Genomic DNA, 16,840 nt, shown 5'->3' on the forward strand with positions numbered 1-16,840 from the left:
CCTCCTTAAATGGGGAATATAACACAATAGCTGGAAAAAGAAAATATTCAATAAATGACATTGAATATCTGAATAATAATACTGCATACAATACTAAATAATATATATATAAACTATCTCTAAATAATAATGTACACAATTGTTTCCACTTTGTTTCAATATAAATATAGTAAAGTAAGACTGAGTAAATTTTTACAAACGTATTTTTCCCAAATGTCTACAAATAATTTCATTTAGTCATATTCTAAAATCACTGTTTATAAACAATACATAAATCTTGTTTGTATAGATGAAGCATGCTTATTTGTGATTGGCTTGAGATGTATAAATATAAAAAAGGACTAACAAACTGATGGAGAGGTAGTGATATTTGAGTAAAGTAAATATAATAAATGTTAACTGCAGGATCTATGGAACAGGTTTGGGGATATTTACAATTCCTCTTTTGTATGAAAAGTGTTTATAAAAAATTTCTTTTTCCCCCCACTGGTCAAAGTTTGTTTTCACTAGCATGACACTTGAGTGGTTGGTTCCATCATCCATATGCAGCTCTTACATTTCACATAATATTGCAATGTACACTACAGACACATATAATAAGATGAAAAGTGCAGACACTCCTGAGAACTCAGAGAAGACAACTACTTTCTGCCCATATTCCTAAAGCAAGAAGAAATCGATTACTGCCATCTATGCCCTCTGGGCACAGGGACCAAGGAGCAGTCAGGGGCAGGACCCTTCAGGTTTTTGCCAGCACCAAGAGCTGAAAACCAGTCACCAGGAGTGTCTAGAAACCCGAGAGCAGAGGTCAGACCAACTTTTCTGCTCCAAGTGACTTGCCTAGTGGACCCAGGTCACACAAAGGCAGAAATCCTCTGGAACAGGACACTTCCTGTTTCTGGCTGTGCGGGGAACTGAATTGAACTGATCCCACAACACTGCACCCAAATCCCGTGGGGGAGAAAGTTGAACTCCTAGAAGTACAGACAATCCTGAGACCTCAGGAGAGACTGCCACTTCTGCCCACTTCTGCTTACATTCCTGGCCCCGCAAAAAACTGCATAGTGCCTCTGGATACAGGAATATAGGAGTAGTCAGCAGCAGGAACCTGCTGGTTTCTGTTTGCTCCTGAACTGAATTGAACAGCTCCCTGCAACAAAATCTCATGGGGAAGAAAGCTGGACCTTCAGAAGTGCAAACACTCCTGAGAACTTAGAGGAGACAATTACTTTCTGCTCACCTTCCTGACCCAAGAGGCAATCGCCTAGTGACATCAGTGTCCACTGGTCACAGGGACTTAGGAGCAGTCCGGGGCAGGACCCTTCAGGTTTCTGCCTGTGGCAAGAATCAAAAGCCAGTCAACAGGGTCTCCTACACACCTGAGAGCAGAGCTCTCTGTTCCAAGATCAAGCTGACAGAAAACGGGTCTACAGGAGTGCTGACACACAGGCCTAAAGGAGGGTCAAGTCATTCTCAGAGACAGCAAGACAAGCTAACACCAGAGACAACCTGATGGTGAGAGGCAAGCTAAGGATCCTAAGCTACCGAAACCATGACTACTTGGCATCATCAGAGCCCAGTTCTCCCACCAAAGCAAATGCTGGATACCCAAACAGACAGGAAAAGCAAGATTAGATGAAAAATCACATTTTATGATGATGATGATGGAGGACTTTAGGAAGAACGTAAATAACTCCCTTAAAGAAATACAGGACAACACAAGTAAACAAGTAGAAGCCCTTAAAGAGGAAACACAAAAATCCCTTAAAGATTTATAGGTGAAGGAACTGAACCAAACCATTTAAAAATGGAAATAGAAACAGTAAAGAAAGCACAAAACGAGACAACCCTAGAGATAGAAAACCTAGGGAAGAGATCAAGAGTCACAGATTAAAGCATCACCAACACAATACAAGATAGAAGAGAGAAGAATCTCAGGGGCAGAAGATACCATAGAAAACATTGACACAACCATCAAGCATAATGTAAAATGCCAAAAGCTCCTACCACAAAACTACCAGGAACTCCAGGACACAATGAGAAGATTAAACCTAAGGATAATAGGTATAGAAGAGAGTGAAGAGTCCCAACATTAAGGGCCAGTAAATATCTTCAACAAAACCTCCCTAACCTAAAGAATGAGATGTCCATAGACATACAAGAAGCTTACAAAAATCTGAAAAGATTGGACCAGAAAAGAAATTCCTTCTTTCACATAATGGTCAAAACACCAAATGCACAAAACAAATAAAGAATATTAAAAGCAGTAAGGAAAAAGGTCAAGTAACCTATAAAAGCAGACCTATCAGAACTACACCAGACTTTTCACCAGAGACTATGAAATGAGAAGAACCAGAGAAAATATCATCCAGACCATAAGATATAGTAGCCCAGGCTACTATATCTAGCAAAATTCTCAATTAATGTAGATGGAGAAACCAAGATACTCCATGACAAAACCAAATTTACACAACATCTTTCTACAAATTCAGCCCTACAAAGGATAATATCACTGGTCTCAATTACCCAATAAAAAGACATAGACTAATGGACTGGATACATAAAGAGGACCCAGCATTTTACTGCATACAGGAAACACAACTGAGAGACAAAAAGAGACACTATCTCAGAGTAAAAGCCTGGAAAACATTCCAAGCAAATGGTCCAAAGAAACAAGCTGGAATAGCCATTCTAATACTGAATAACATCAACTTTCAACCAAAAGTTATCAAAAAATAATAAGGAAGGAAACTTCATATTCAAAGGGAAAATCTACCAGGATAAACTCTCAATCCTAAACATCTATGCTTCACTTGCGAGGACACCTACACTCATAAAAGAAACGATCCTAAAACTCAAATTACACATTGCACCTCACACAATGATCATGGGAGATTTCAACTCCCCACTCTTATCAATGGACAGATCATGGAAACAGAAATTAAACAGAGACATAGAGAAACTAAAAGTAGTTATGAACCAAATGGACTTAACAGATAATTTATAAAACATTTCATCCAAAAACAAAAGGATATACCTTCTTCTCAGCACCTCATGGTGCCTTCTCCAAAATTGACCATATAATCAGCCACAAAACAGGCCTCAACAGATAAAAGAAGATAGAAATAATCGCATGCATCCTATTAGATCACCACAGACTAACGCTGCTCTTCAATAACAACAAAAAAGACAGAATGCCCACATATACAAGGAAGTTAAACAATGCTCTACTCAATGATAACTTGCTCAAGGAAGAAATAAACAAAGAAATCAAAGACTATTTAGTATTTCATGAAAATGATGGGACAACATACCCAAACTTATGGGACACAATGAAAGTAGTGCTATGAGGAAAATGCATAGCTCTCAGTGCCTCCAAAAAGAAACTGGAGAGAATGTATACATTAGCAGCTTGATAGCACACCTAAAAGCTCTACAACACAAAGAAGCAAATATACCCAAGAGGAGTAGAAAGCAGGAAGTAACCAAACGTAGGGCTGAAATCAACAAAAAAGAAACAAAAAGGACTATACAAAGAATCAACAAAACCAGGAGTTGATTCTTTGAGAAAATCAACAAGATAGATAAACCCTTAGGCAGACTAACCAGAGGGCACAGAGAGTGTATCCAAATTCAAGAAATCAGAAATGAAGAGGGAAACATAACAACAGAATCTGAAGAAATCCAAAAAATCATCAGATCCTACTACAAAAGCCTATATTCAACAAAACTTGAAAATCTGCAGGAAATGGACAATTTTCTAAACAAATATCAGGTACCAAAGTTAAATTAGGAACAGAGAAACCATCTAAACAACCCCATAATTCCTAAAGAAATAGAAGCAGTTATTTAAAGTCTCCCAACCAAAAAGAGCCCAGGACCAGATGGGTTTAGTGCAGAATTCTATCTGACCATCATAGAAGACCTCATACCAATACTGTCCAAACTATTCCAAATGATAGAAATAGACAGAGCAGTACCCAGTTCCTTCTATGAACCCACAATTACGCTTATACCTAAGCCACACAAAGATCCAACAAAGAGAACTTCAGACCAATTTCCCTTATGAACATTGACGCAAAAATACTCAATAAAATTCTCTCAAACTGAACCCAAGAACAAACACATCAAAACGACCATCCATCATGATCAAGTAATCAAAGAAAAAAACTACATGATAATTTCATTAGATGCTGAGAAAGCATTTGACAAATGCTCGACACCTGATCATCCATCAGGATCAAGTAGGCCTCATCCTAGGAATGCAGGGATGATTCAACACACAAAAACCCATCAATGTAATCCAATATGTAAACAAACTCAAAGGAAAAAAACACATGATCGTCTCATTAGATGCTGAGAAAGCATTTGACAAATGCTCAACACCCGATCATTCATCAGGATCAAGTAGGCTTCATCCTAGGAATTCAGGGATGGTTCAATATACAAAAATCCATTAATGTAATCCACAATGTAAACAAACTCAAACGGGGGGGGGGTTGGGGGGGAATCACACATGATCTTCTCAACTAGATGCTGAGAAAGCATTTGACAAAATTCAATACCCCTTCATGATAAAAGTCCTGGAAAGATCAGGAATTCAAGACCCATAACTAAACATAGTAAAAGCAATATATAGCAAACCAGTAGCCAACATCAAACTAAATGGAGAGAAACTTGAAGCATTCCCACTAAAATGGGGACTAGACAAGGCTGCCACTCTCTCCCTACTTATTCAATATAGTACTCGAAGTCAGAAGCAGAGCAATCAGACAACAAAAGTAGGTCAAAGGGATACAAATTGGAAAGGAAGAAGTCAAAATATCGCTATTTGCAGATAGTATACTTAAGTGACCCCAAAAATTCCATCAGAGAACTACTATGACTGATAAACAACTTCAGCAAACTGGCTGGATATAAAACTAACTCCAACAAATCAGTAGCCTTCCTCTACTCAAAGGATAAACTGGCTGAGAAAGAAATTAGGGAAATGACACTCTTCACAATAGTCCCAAATAATATAAAATACCTCAGAGTAACTCTAACCAATCAAGTGAAAGATGTATATGACAAGAACTTCAAGTTTCTGCAGAAGGAAATAGAAGAAGATCTCAGAAGATGGAAAGACCTCCCATGTTCAAGGATTGGCAGGATTAATATAGTAAAAATTGCCATATTGCAATTTACAGCAATCTATAGATTCAATGCAATCCCCATCAAAATTCCAACCAAAATCTTTATAGAGTTAGAAAGAGCAATTTGTAAATTCATTTGAAATAAAAAAAAAAACCCAGGATAGTGAAATCTATCTGCCACGATAAAAGAACTTCTGGGGGAATCACCATCCCTGACCTCAAGCAGTATTACAGAGAAATAGTGATAAAAACTGTATGGTATTGGTACGGAGAAAGACAGGTAGATCAGTGGAATAGAATTGAAGACCCAGAAGTGAAACCACACACATATGGTCACTTGATCTTTGACAAAGGAGCTAAAACCATCCAATGGGGAAGAAAAAAACCAGCATTTCCAAGAATTGGTGCTGGTTCAACTAGAGGTCAGCATGTAGAAGAATGTATAACGATCCATTCTTATCACCCTGTAAAAAGCTTTAGTCCAAGTGGATCAAGGACCTTCACGTATAACCAGATACACGCAAACTAATAGATGAAAGAGTGGGGAAGAGTCTTGATCACATGGGCACTGGGGAAATTTCCTGAACAAAACACCAATGGCTTATGCTCTAAAATCAAGAATCAATAAATGGCACCTCATAAAACTGCAAAGCTTCTTTCAGGCAAAGATCTAATTCATTGGCAAATGGATGGAACTAGAAAATATCTTTCTAGCACATCAAAACAATCATCCACCATGATCAAGTAGGCTTCATCCCTGGCATGCAGGGATGGTTTAACATACGGAAAACCATTAACGTGATCCATTATATAAACAAACTGAAAGAACAAAACCACATGATCATTTCATTAGATGCTGAGAAAGCATTTGACAAAATTCAACACCCCTTCATGATAAAACTCCTGGAAAGAATAGGAATTCAAGGCCCATACCTAAACATAGTAAAAGCCATATACAGCAAACCAGTTGCTAACATTAAACTAAATGGAGAGAAACTTGAAGCAATCCCACTAAAATCAGGGACTAGACAAGGCTGCCCACTCTCTCCCTACTTATTCAATATAGTTCTTGAAGTTCTAGCCAGAGCAATCAGACAACAAAAGGAGGTCAAGGGGATACAGATTGGAAAAGAAGAAATCAAAATATCACTGTTTGCAGATGATATGATAGTATATTTAAGTGATCCCAAAAGTTCCACCAGAGAACTACTAAAGCTGATAAACAACTTCAGCAAAGTGGCTGGGTATAAAATTAACTCAAATAAATCAGTAGCCTTCCTCTACACAAAAGAGAAACAAGCCGAGAAAGAAATTAGGGAAACGACACCCTTCATAATAGACCCAAATAATATAAAGTACCTCGGTGTGACTTTAACCAAGCAAGTAAAAGATCTGTACAATAAGAACTTCAAGACAATGAAGAAAGAAATTGAAGAAGACCTTAGAAGATGGAAAGATCTCCCATGCTCATGGATTGGCAGGATCAATATAGTAAAAATGGCCATTCTACCAAAAGCGATCTACAGATTCAATGCAATCCCCATCAAAATACCAATCCAATTCTTCAAAGAGTTAGACAGAACAATTTGCAAATTCATCTGGAATAACAAAAAACCCAGGATAGCTAAAACTATCCTCAACAATAAAAGGACTTCAGGGGGAATCACTATCCCTGAACTCAAGCAGTATTGCAGAGCAATAGTGATTAAAAACTGCATGGTATTGGTACAGAGACAGACAGATAGACCAATGGAACAGAATTGAAGACCCAGAAATGAACCCACACACCTATGGTCACTTGATTTTTGACAAAGGAGCCAAAACCATCCAATGGAAAAAAGATAGCATTTTCAGCAAATGGTGCTGGTTCAACTGGAGGTCAATATGTAGAAGAATGCAGATCGATCCATGCTTATCACCCTGTACAAAGCTTAAGTCCAAGTGGATCAAGGACCTCCACATCAAACCAGACACACTCAAACTAATAGAAGAAAAACTAGGGAAGCATCTGGAACACATGGGCACTGGAAAAAATTTCCTGAACAAAACACCAATGGCTTATGCTCTAAGATCAAGAATCAACAAATGGGATCTCATAAAACTGCAAAGCTTCTGTAAGGCAAAGGACACTGTGGTTAGGACAAAACGGCAACCAACAGATTGGGAAAAGATCTTTACAATTCCTACAACAGATAGAGGCCTTATATCCAAAATATACAAAGAACTCAAGAAGTTAGACTGCAGGGAGACAAATAACCCTATTAAAAAATGGGGTTCAGAGCTAAACAAGCAATTCACAGCTGAGGAATGCCGAATGGCTGAGAAACACCTAAAGAAATGTTCAACATCTTTAGTCATAACGGAAATGCAAATCAAAACAACCCTGAGATTTCACCTCACACCAGTGAGAATGGCTAAGATCAAAAACTCAGGTGACAGCAGATGCTGGCGAGGATGTGGAGAAAGAGGAACACTCCTCCATTGTTGGTGGGATTGCAGACTGGTACAACCATTCTGGAAATCAGTCTGGAGGTTCCTCAGAAAATTGGACATTGAACTGCCTGAGGATCCAGCTATACCTCTCTTGGGCATATACCCAAAAGATGCCCCAACATATAAAAAAGACACGTGCTCCACTATGTTCATCGCAGCCTTATTTATAATAGCCAGAAGCTGGAAAGAACCCAGATGCCCTTCAACAGAGGAATGGATACAGAAAATGTGGTACATCTACACAATGGAATATTACTCAGCTATCAAAAACAACGGCTTTATGAAATTCGTAGGCAAATGTTTGGAACTGGAAAATATCCTCCTGAGTGAGCTAACCCAATCACAGAAAGACATACATGGTATGCACTCATTGATAAGTGGCTATTAGCCCAAATGCTTGAATTACCCTAGATGCCTAGAACAAATGAAACTCAAGACGGATGATCAAAATGTGAATGTTTCATGCCTTCTTTAAAAGGGGAACAAAAATACCCTTGGCAGGGAAGAGAGAGGCAAAGATTAAAGCAGAGACTGAAGTAACACCCATTCAGAGCCTGCCCCACATGTGGCCCATACATATACAGCCACCCAATTAGACAAGATGGATGAAGCAAAGAAGTGCAGACCGACAGGAGCCGGATATAGATCGCTCCTGAGAGACACAGCCAGAATACAGCAAATACAGAGGCGAATGCCAGCAGCAAACCACTGAACTGAGAATAGAACCCCCGATGAAGGAATCAGAGAAAGAACTGGAAGAGCTTGAAGGGGCTCGAGACCCCATATGTACAACAATGCCAAGCAACCAGAGCTTCCAGGGACTAAGCCACTACCTAAAGACTATACATGGACTGACCCTGGACTCTGACCTCATAGGTAGCAGTGAATATCCTAGTAAGAGCACCAGTGGAAGGGGAAGCCCTGGGTCCTGCTAAGACTGAACCCCCAGTGAACTAGACTGTTGGGGGGAGGGCGGCAATGGGGGGAGGGTTGGGAGGGGAATACCCATAAGGAAGGGGAGGGGGTAGGGTGGAGGGGGATTTTTGCCCGGAAACCGGGAAAGGGAATAACACTCGAAATGTATATAAGAAATACTCAAGTTAATAATAAAAAAAAAAGAAAATATCTTTCTGTGTGAGGCAACCTAATCACAAGAAAACACACATGGTATGCACTTATTTGTAAGTGGATATTAGCCGAAAAGCTTGGATTACCCAAGATATAATCTTCAGACCACATGAAGCTCAAGAAGAAGCACGACCATAGTCAAGATGCTTCAGTCCTTCTTAAAGGGGGGGGGGGGGGACAAAAAATATGCACAGGAGGAGACATGGAGACAAAGTTTGAAGCAGAGACTGAAGGAATGGCCATTCAGAGCCTGCCCCTCCTGGAGATCTAGCCCATATACATACAACCACCAAATACAGACAATATTGCTGATGCCAAGAAGTGCATGCTGACAGGAGTTTGACATAGCTGCCTCCTGAGGGGCTCTGCTAGAACATGACAAATACAGAGGCAAATGCTAGCACCAAACCATTGAACTGCGAACGGGGTCCCCACTGGAGGAGTTAGAGAAAGGACTGAAGGAGCTAAGGGGCTTGGAAACCCATAAGAACAACAATATCAGAGCTCCGAGGGACTCAACCACTACTGAAAGAGTATACATGGACAGATCCATGGCTCCAGTTGCATATGTAGCAGAGAATGACCTTGTTGGGCACCAATGGAAGAAGAAGCCCTTGGTCCTGACAAGGCTGGATCCCCCAGTGTAGAGGAATGTCAGGATGGGGAGGAAGGAAAGGGTGGGTGGGGCTATGTGGGGGAACACCTTCATGTAAGGGAATTTATAGATGGGAAAGCAGGAAAGGAGATAACATTTGAAATGTAAATTTTAAAAAATCCAATAAAAAGATAAAATGAATCATATATGTAAATAAGATGGTTTTACTTTATCCAATAAACCTTATTGGTTCTTCAACTAGAGCATCAAGAAAATCACAAGAATACAGCAAAGGTTAAGAACCCAAAGTGCTTAAGCTATAACTTATTTATATAGGAACTGTATTTACATAGGGGAAGAGACAAAAGAAGAAAAACAGAACAAAGGAGGACAGATAAAAAGTATTTGCCTAAGATTAAAACAGACACAGAAAGAACACCCATTCAGAGCCTGCCCCACATGTGGCCCATACATATACAGCCACCCAATTAGACAAGATGGATGAAGCAAAGAAGTGCAGGCCAATAGGAGCCGGATGTAGATCTCTCCTGACAGACACAGCCAGAATACAGCAAATACAGAGGCGAATGCCAGCAGCAAACCACTGAACTGAGAATAGGACCTCCGTTGAAGGAATCAGAGAAAGAACTGGAAGAGCTTGAAGGGGCTCGAGACCCCAAAAGTACAACAATGCCAAGCAACCAGAGCTTCCAGGGACTAAGCCACTACCTAAAGACTATACATTGACTGACCCTGGACTCTGACCTCATAGGTAGCAATGCATATCCTAGTAAGAGCACCAGTGGAAGGGGAAGCCCTGGGTCCTGCTAAGACTGAACCCCCAGTGAACTAGACTGGTGGGGGGAGGGCGGCAATGGGGGGAGGGTTGGGAGGGGAACACCCATAAGGAAGGGGAGGGGGAGGGATTAGGGGGATGTTGGCCCGGAAACCGGGAAAGGGAATAACACTCGAAATGTATATAAGAAATACTCAAGTTAATAAAAAAAAAAAAGTATTTGCCTCCAGGAGACATCAGATTTTCAAGCAACCTCTAGTTAGATAAGATCTTATTATTTCAAGAATTATTCTGGATTTCTTTTCTTTTATTTCTGTCTGAAATCTCGTGTGTAACTTGTTGCTAATACTGTGTTATAGTCCTAAGGGGAAGGGTATCCTAGCAATTGAGAGGTTAAGAATACCACAAACTCATAACCCACAACAAACTTCACACAAGATATTGAGAAAGACACAGAACAGTGATTACCTCTGCTCAGGAAGGAAGCAGCAAAGAACTGAGCTGGAGGCAGATTTTATATAGGGTTTGTAAATTTTGGGAGATCTTTCCAGGGAGGCCTGGGATTGCTGGGATTCTGTAAACTGATTTTAGGGTATGCTTAGGTACTGCTGATATTCTGTGGCCTGACCTTAGGGAAAGTTCAGGGACTGGGGGTGGTGGAAGGGAGGTGGTATTCTGTGTCCTGATAATGGGAAAAACCCAGGGATTGATCAGATTTTGTGGCCAGATCTTGTGTTCTTTTTGTGTAAGGCATAGATTGGCTGCCTGTATCTCCAGGAGCTGCAAATGGGCACTAAGGCCATTGTAGTACTATGGGGTTGGGGGCTGACTGACAAGTTACATGTCCCAAGGAGCTGAACCAGCTGTCAGAGCAGTCATTCATACTGTACCTTGAGTGGCTTACATTCACCAGTTTAAATCATGGTTCTACATGGTTAGCAGCTCAAGCAAAGTCCAACTACAGAAACTAAGCACTGAATAATATGGGCCTCTCTTTTACCTAGAAGGGCAGAAATGATCGTCTGCTTAAGTCTCTAAAAGGTCTGACTCAAGGTACTTAAGTAAAAGATCCACCATGTGAGTAGATGTGGTGGCACATGACATCCCTTTATTCCAATGTTCATCAGGAAGCAAAGGCAGATAGGTCTTTGTAAGTTCAAGGCCACTCTGGTCAACAGCAGGAGCTCAAAGACAAAGAGACCAAGCCTAAAAAGCAGGAATAAATAATAGAATTCCCAGGTATGTGAACTTTAGTTCTATCATTATCCTACTTCCTGCAGCTATTATCTTTTGCCACCAGGTGGCAAGGATGCAAAGACAGGTCAAAAGGTGGCCAAACTGCACTAGAGAAATTCTGGATTTCACCTGTTAATGCAAAATGTATACATAAATGTATAGATTTTTTAATAGTATCTAATGAACTATAAGATAAATCTTAAGACATTTAAAAAGAGAGGATGTAAAAACTTCCTACTCTAGAACTAATTCAAGTGCTAATAATGCCTATTCTATTTTTTAAAAAAATTAATTTATTTTCCACAATTATATTATACTCCCACAAGGGTGAAGGCGAGAAAATATGCAAGGTAAAAATATACTAAATGCTGATAAACAAAACAAAACAAAACAAAACAAAACCTTCACAATGCACTTACCGCTGACCCCAAACTGAGGGAAACAATCTCATGTTCAAAAGCAGAATGCGAGTCAATATGGGCAGGAATTCCTGAGACAGAAAACATGATATCACTTTATTGTCTGATGCAGATTTAGACTGGGCACATCTAGACACAGGTAAGTACAGTGAAAAAGTTGTTTGATTCTTAAAAAGTCACTATATCCCTGCTCCCAAACCCCGTGGAAGAGAGAGCACATCACCGAGACAGGTGGGCACTCCTGAGACGGCAGTGCACAGAGACCGCCAGTACTGCCCACCCTTGCCCATATCCCTGGCCCAAGAGGAAACTGTATAGGGCCTCTGGGAACAGGAAGATAGGGCCACTCAAGCTGCAGGAACGCTGAGGTCCAGACTGCACCCTGATCTGAAGGGACCCGGTCAAACAGCTCTCTGCTCCCAAATCCTGTGGGAGACCTTCAGAGGAGCAGACACACCTGGGAAGCCAGAGGAGACTACTCTCTACCCACATTTCTGATTCTAGAGGAAAACACCTAATGCCATCTGGACCCCCTGGGCTCCTTGTGCACAGGGATCCGAGAAAAGGCAGGGCAGGCACTTCTGGTTGCTGCCCTCATGGAGAGCTGAAACCCAGCTCCGAGGAGCGACATGAGGGCCGAGACCAGACGTAAGACCAACTTTTCTGCTCCAAGTGACCTGCCTGGTGGACTCAGGACACAGGCCCACAGGAACAGCTGAAGACCAGTAGACAGGAATGACTACATGCCTGAAAGCAGAACACTCTGTTTCCATAACTGGCTGAAAAAAAAAAGAGGAAAACAGGTCTACAGCACTCCTGACACACAGGCCTATAGGACAGTCGAACCACTGTCAGAAATAGTAGAACAAGGAAACACCAGAGAAAACCTGATGGCTAGAGGCAAGTGCAGAAACCCAAGCAACAGAAACCAAGACTACATGGCATCATTGGAGCCCAATTTTCCCACCAAAGCAAACACTGAATATCCAAACAACCAGAAAAGAAAGATCTAGATTTAAAATCACATTTGATCATGATGATGGAGGACTTCAAGAAAGACATAAAGAACTCCCTTAGAGAAAGGCAGGAAAACACAAATAAACAAGCGGAAGCCTATAGAGAGGAAACACAAAAATCCCTGAAAAAATTACAGGAAAACACAATCAAACAGGTGAAAGAATTAAAAATGGAAATAGAAGCAATGAAGAAAGCTCAAAGGGAGACAACCCTAGATATAGAAAACCAAAGGAAGAGACAAGGAGCTGTACATACAAGCATCACCAACAGAATTTCGAGAGATAGAAGAGATAGAATACAAGAGATAGTAGAGAGAATTTCAGCAGCAGAAGATTCCATAGAAATCATCAACACAACTGTCAAAGATAATGTAAAACGGAAAAAGCTACTAGCCCAAAACACACAGGAAATCTAGGACAGAATGAGAAGATCAAACCTACAGATAATAGGTATAGAAGAGAGTGAAGACTCCCAAATCAAAGAACCAGTAAATATCTTTGAGAAAATCATAGAACTAGTCTAAAGAAAGAAATGATCATAAACATACAAGAAACCTACAGAACAAATAGATTGGACAAGAAAAGAAACTCCTCCTGTCACATAATAGTCAAAACAAAAAACACATAAAAAAAAGAAAAAATATTAAAAGCAGTAAGGGAAAAAGGTCAAGTAACATATAAAGGCAGACCTGTCAGAATTACACCAGACTTCTCACCAGAGACTATGAAAGCCAGAAGATCCTGGACAGATGTCATACAGACCCTAAGAGTACACAAATGCCAGCCCAGGTTACTGTAGCCAGCAAAACTCTCAATTAACATAGATGGAGAAACCAAGATATTCCATGACAAAACCAAATTTACACAATATCTTTGTACAAATCCAGCGCTACAAAGGATAATAAATGGCAAAACCCAACATAAGGACGCAAGATACACCCTAGAAAAAGCAAGAAACTAATCGTTTTGCAACAAAACAAAGAAGCAACAATCACTACTCCATAACATCTCTCAATATCTATGGACTCAATTCCCCCAACAAAAAGACACAGATTAACAAACTGGATATGCAAATGAGGACCCAACATTTTGTTTTCAACAGGAAACACACCTCAGAGACAAAAACAGACACTACCTCAGAGTAAAAGGCTGGGAAACAATTTTCCAAGCAAATTGTCTGAAAAAGCAAGCTGGAGAAGCCATTCTAATATCAAACAAAATCAATTTTCAGCCAAAAGTCATCAAAAAAGATAAGGAAGGACACTTCATATTCATCAAAGGAAAAGTCAACCAAGATGAACTCTCAATCCTAAATATCTATGCCCCAAATACAAGGGCACCTACATACGTAAAAGAAACCTTACTAAAGCTCAAAACACACATTGCACCTCACACAATAATAGTAGGAGATTTCAACACCCCACTCTCATCAATGAACAGATCATGGAAAGAGAAATTAAACAGAGACATAGACAGACTAAAAGAAGTCATGAACCAAATGGACTTAACAGATATTTATAGAACATTCTATCCTAAAACCAAAGGATATACCTTCTTCTCACCACCTCATGGTACTTTCTCCAAAATTGACCATATAATTGGTCATAAAACAGGCCTCAACCGGTACAGAAAGATAGAAATAATCCCATGCGTCCTATCAGACCACCACGGGCTAAAGCTGCTCTTCAATAACAATAAGGGAAAAATGCCACATATACATGGAAATTGAACAATGCTCTACTCAATGATAACCTGGACAAGGAAGAAATAAAGAAATTAAAGACTTCTTAGAATTTAATGAAAATGAAGGTACAACATACCCAAACTTATGGGACAGAATGAAAGCTGTGCTAAGAGGAAAACTCATAGCTCTGAGTGCCTGTAGAAAGAAACGGGAGAGAGCATATATCAGCAGCTTGACAGCACACCTAAAAGCTCTAGAACAAAAAGAAGCAAACACACCCAGGAGGAGTAGAAGGCAAGAAATAATCAAATTCAGAGCTGAAATCAACACAGTAGAAACAAAACGGACTATACAAAGAATGAACAGAACCCAAAGTTGGTTCTTTGAGAAAATCAACAAGATAGATAAACCCTTAGCCAGACTAACGAGAGGACACAGAGAGTGCGTCCAAATTAACAAAATCAGAAATGAAAAGGGAGACATAACTACAGATTCAGAGGAAATTCAAAAAATCATCAGCTCTTACTATAAAAAACCTATATTCAACAAAACTTGAAAATCTTCAGGAAATGGACAATTTCCTAGACAGATACCAGGTACCGAAGTTAAATCAGGAACAGATAAACCAGTTAAATAACCCCATAACTCCTAAGGAAATAGAAGCAGTCATTAAAGGTCTCCCAACCAAAAAGAGCCCAGGTCCAGACGGGTTTAGTCCAGAATTCTATCAAACCTTCATAGAAGACCTCATACCAATATTATCCAAACTATTCCACAAAATTGACACAGATGGAACACTACCGAATTCCTTCTACGAAGCCACAATTACTCTTATACCTAAACCACACAAAGACACAACAAAGAGAACTTCAGACCAATTTCCCTTATGAATATCGACGCGAAGATACTAAATAAAATGCTTCCAAACCAAATCCAAGAGCACATCAAAACAATCATTCATCATGATCAAGTAGGTTTCATTCAAGGGATGCAGGGATGGTTTAATATACGGAAAACCATCAACATAATCCACTACATAAACAAACTGAAATGTAAAAACCACATGATCATTTCATTAAATACTGAGAAAGCATTTGACAAAATTCAACACCCCTTCATGATAAAAGTCCTGGAAAGAATAGGAATTCAAGGCCCATACCTAAACATAGTAAAAGCCATATACAGCAAACCAGTAGCTAACATTAAACTAAATGGAGAGAAACTCGAAGCAATCCCACTAAAATCAGGGACTAGACAAGGCTGCCCACTCTCTCCCTACCTATTCAATATAGTTCTTGAAGTTCTAGCCAGAGCAATCAGACAACCAAAGGAGATCAAAGGGATACAGATTGGAAAGGATGAAGTCAAAATATCACTATTTGCAGACGATATGATTGTATACTTAAGTGATCCCAAAAGTTCCACCAGAGAACTATTAAACCTGATAAACACCTTCAGCAAAATGGCTGGGTATAAAATTAACTCAAATAAATCAGTAGCCTTCCTCTACACAAAAGAGAAACAAGCCGAGAAAGAAATTAGGGAAATGACACCCTTCATAATAGTCCCAAATAATATAAAATACCTCAGTGTGACCTTAACCAAGCAAGTGAAAGATCTGTATGATAAGAACTTCAAGTCTCTGAAGAAAGAAATTGAAGAAGACCTCAGAAGATGGAAAGATCTCCCATGCTTATGGATTGACAGGATTAATATAGTAAAAATGGCCATTTTACTAAAAGCAAGCTACAGAGTCAATGCAATCCCCATCAAAATTCCAATCCAATTCTTCATAGAGTTATACAGAACAACTTGCAAATTCATCTGGAATAACAAAAAATCCAGGATAGGTAAAACTATCCTCAACACTAAAAGGACTTCCAAGTGAATCACTATCCCTGAACTCAAGCAGTATTACAGAACAACGGTGATAAAAACTGCACGGTATTGGTACAGAGAAAGGCAGATAGACCAGTGGAATAGAATTGAAGACCCAGAAAGGAACCCACACACCTATGGGCACTTGTTTTTTGACAAAGGAGCCAAAACCATCCAATGGAAAAAAGATAGCATTTTCAGCAAATGGTGCTGGTTCAACTGGAGGTCAGCATGTAGAAGAATGCAGATCAATCCATTCTTATCACCTTGTACAAAGTTAAGTCCAAGTGGATCAAGGACCTCCACATCAAACCAGATACACTTAAACTAATAGAAGAAAAAGTGGGGAAGCATCTTGAACACATGCGCACTGGAGAAAACTTCCTGAACAAAACAACAATGGCTTATGCTCTAAGATCAAGAATCGACAAATGGGCTCTCATAAAACTACAAAGCTGGG

At 39.8% G+C, this 16,840-nt stretch overlaps 1 protein-coding gene across 19 annotated transcripts in view; it reads right to left on the reverse strand.

The window, feature by feature from the left end:
- Alkbh8 (alkB homolog 8, tRNA methyltransferase) overlaps window positions 1-16,840 on the reverse strand; it is a 78,235-nt gene that overhangs the window by 42,892 nt on the left and 18,503 nt on the right. For 17 of the 19 annotated variants that reach the window (XM_087554140.1, XM_087554133.1, XM_087554145.1 and 14 more), the window contains 1 exon segment: window positions 11,803-11,873. In XM_087554140.1, the coding sequence (XP_087410266.1) occupies window positions 11,803-11,873 (71 nt within the window). 19 annotated transcript variants of the gene reach the window in all.

Source organism: Rattus norvegicus, chromosome 6 (assembly GCF_021556685.1).
Source record: "Rattus norvegicus strain SHRSP/BbbUtx chromosome 6, alternate assembly SHRSP_T2T, whole genome shotgun sequence".
Classification (NCBI taxonomy): domain Eukaryota; kingdom Metazoa; phylum Chordata; class Mammalia; order Rodentia; family Muridae; genus Rattus; species Rattus norvegicus.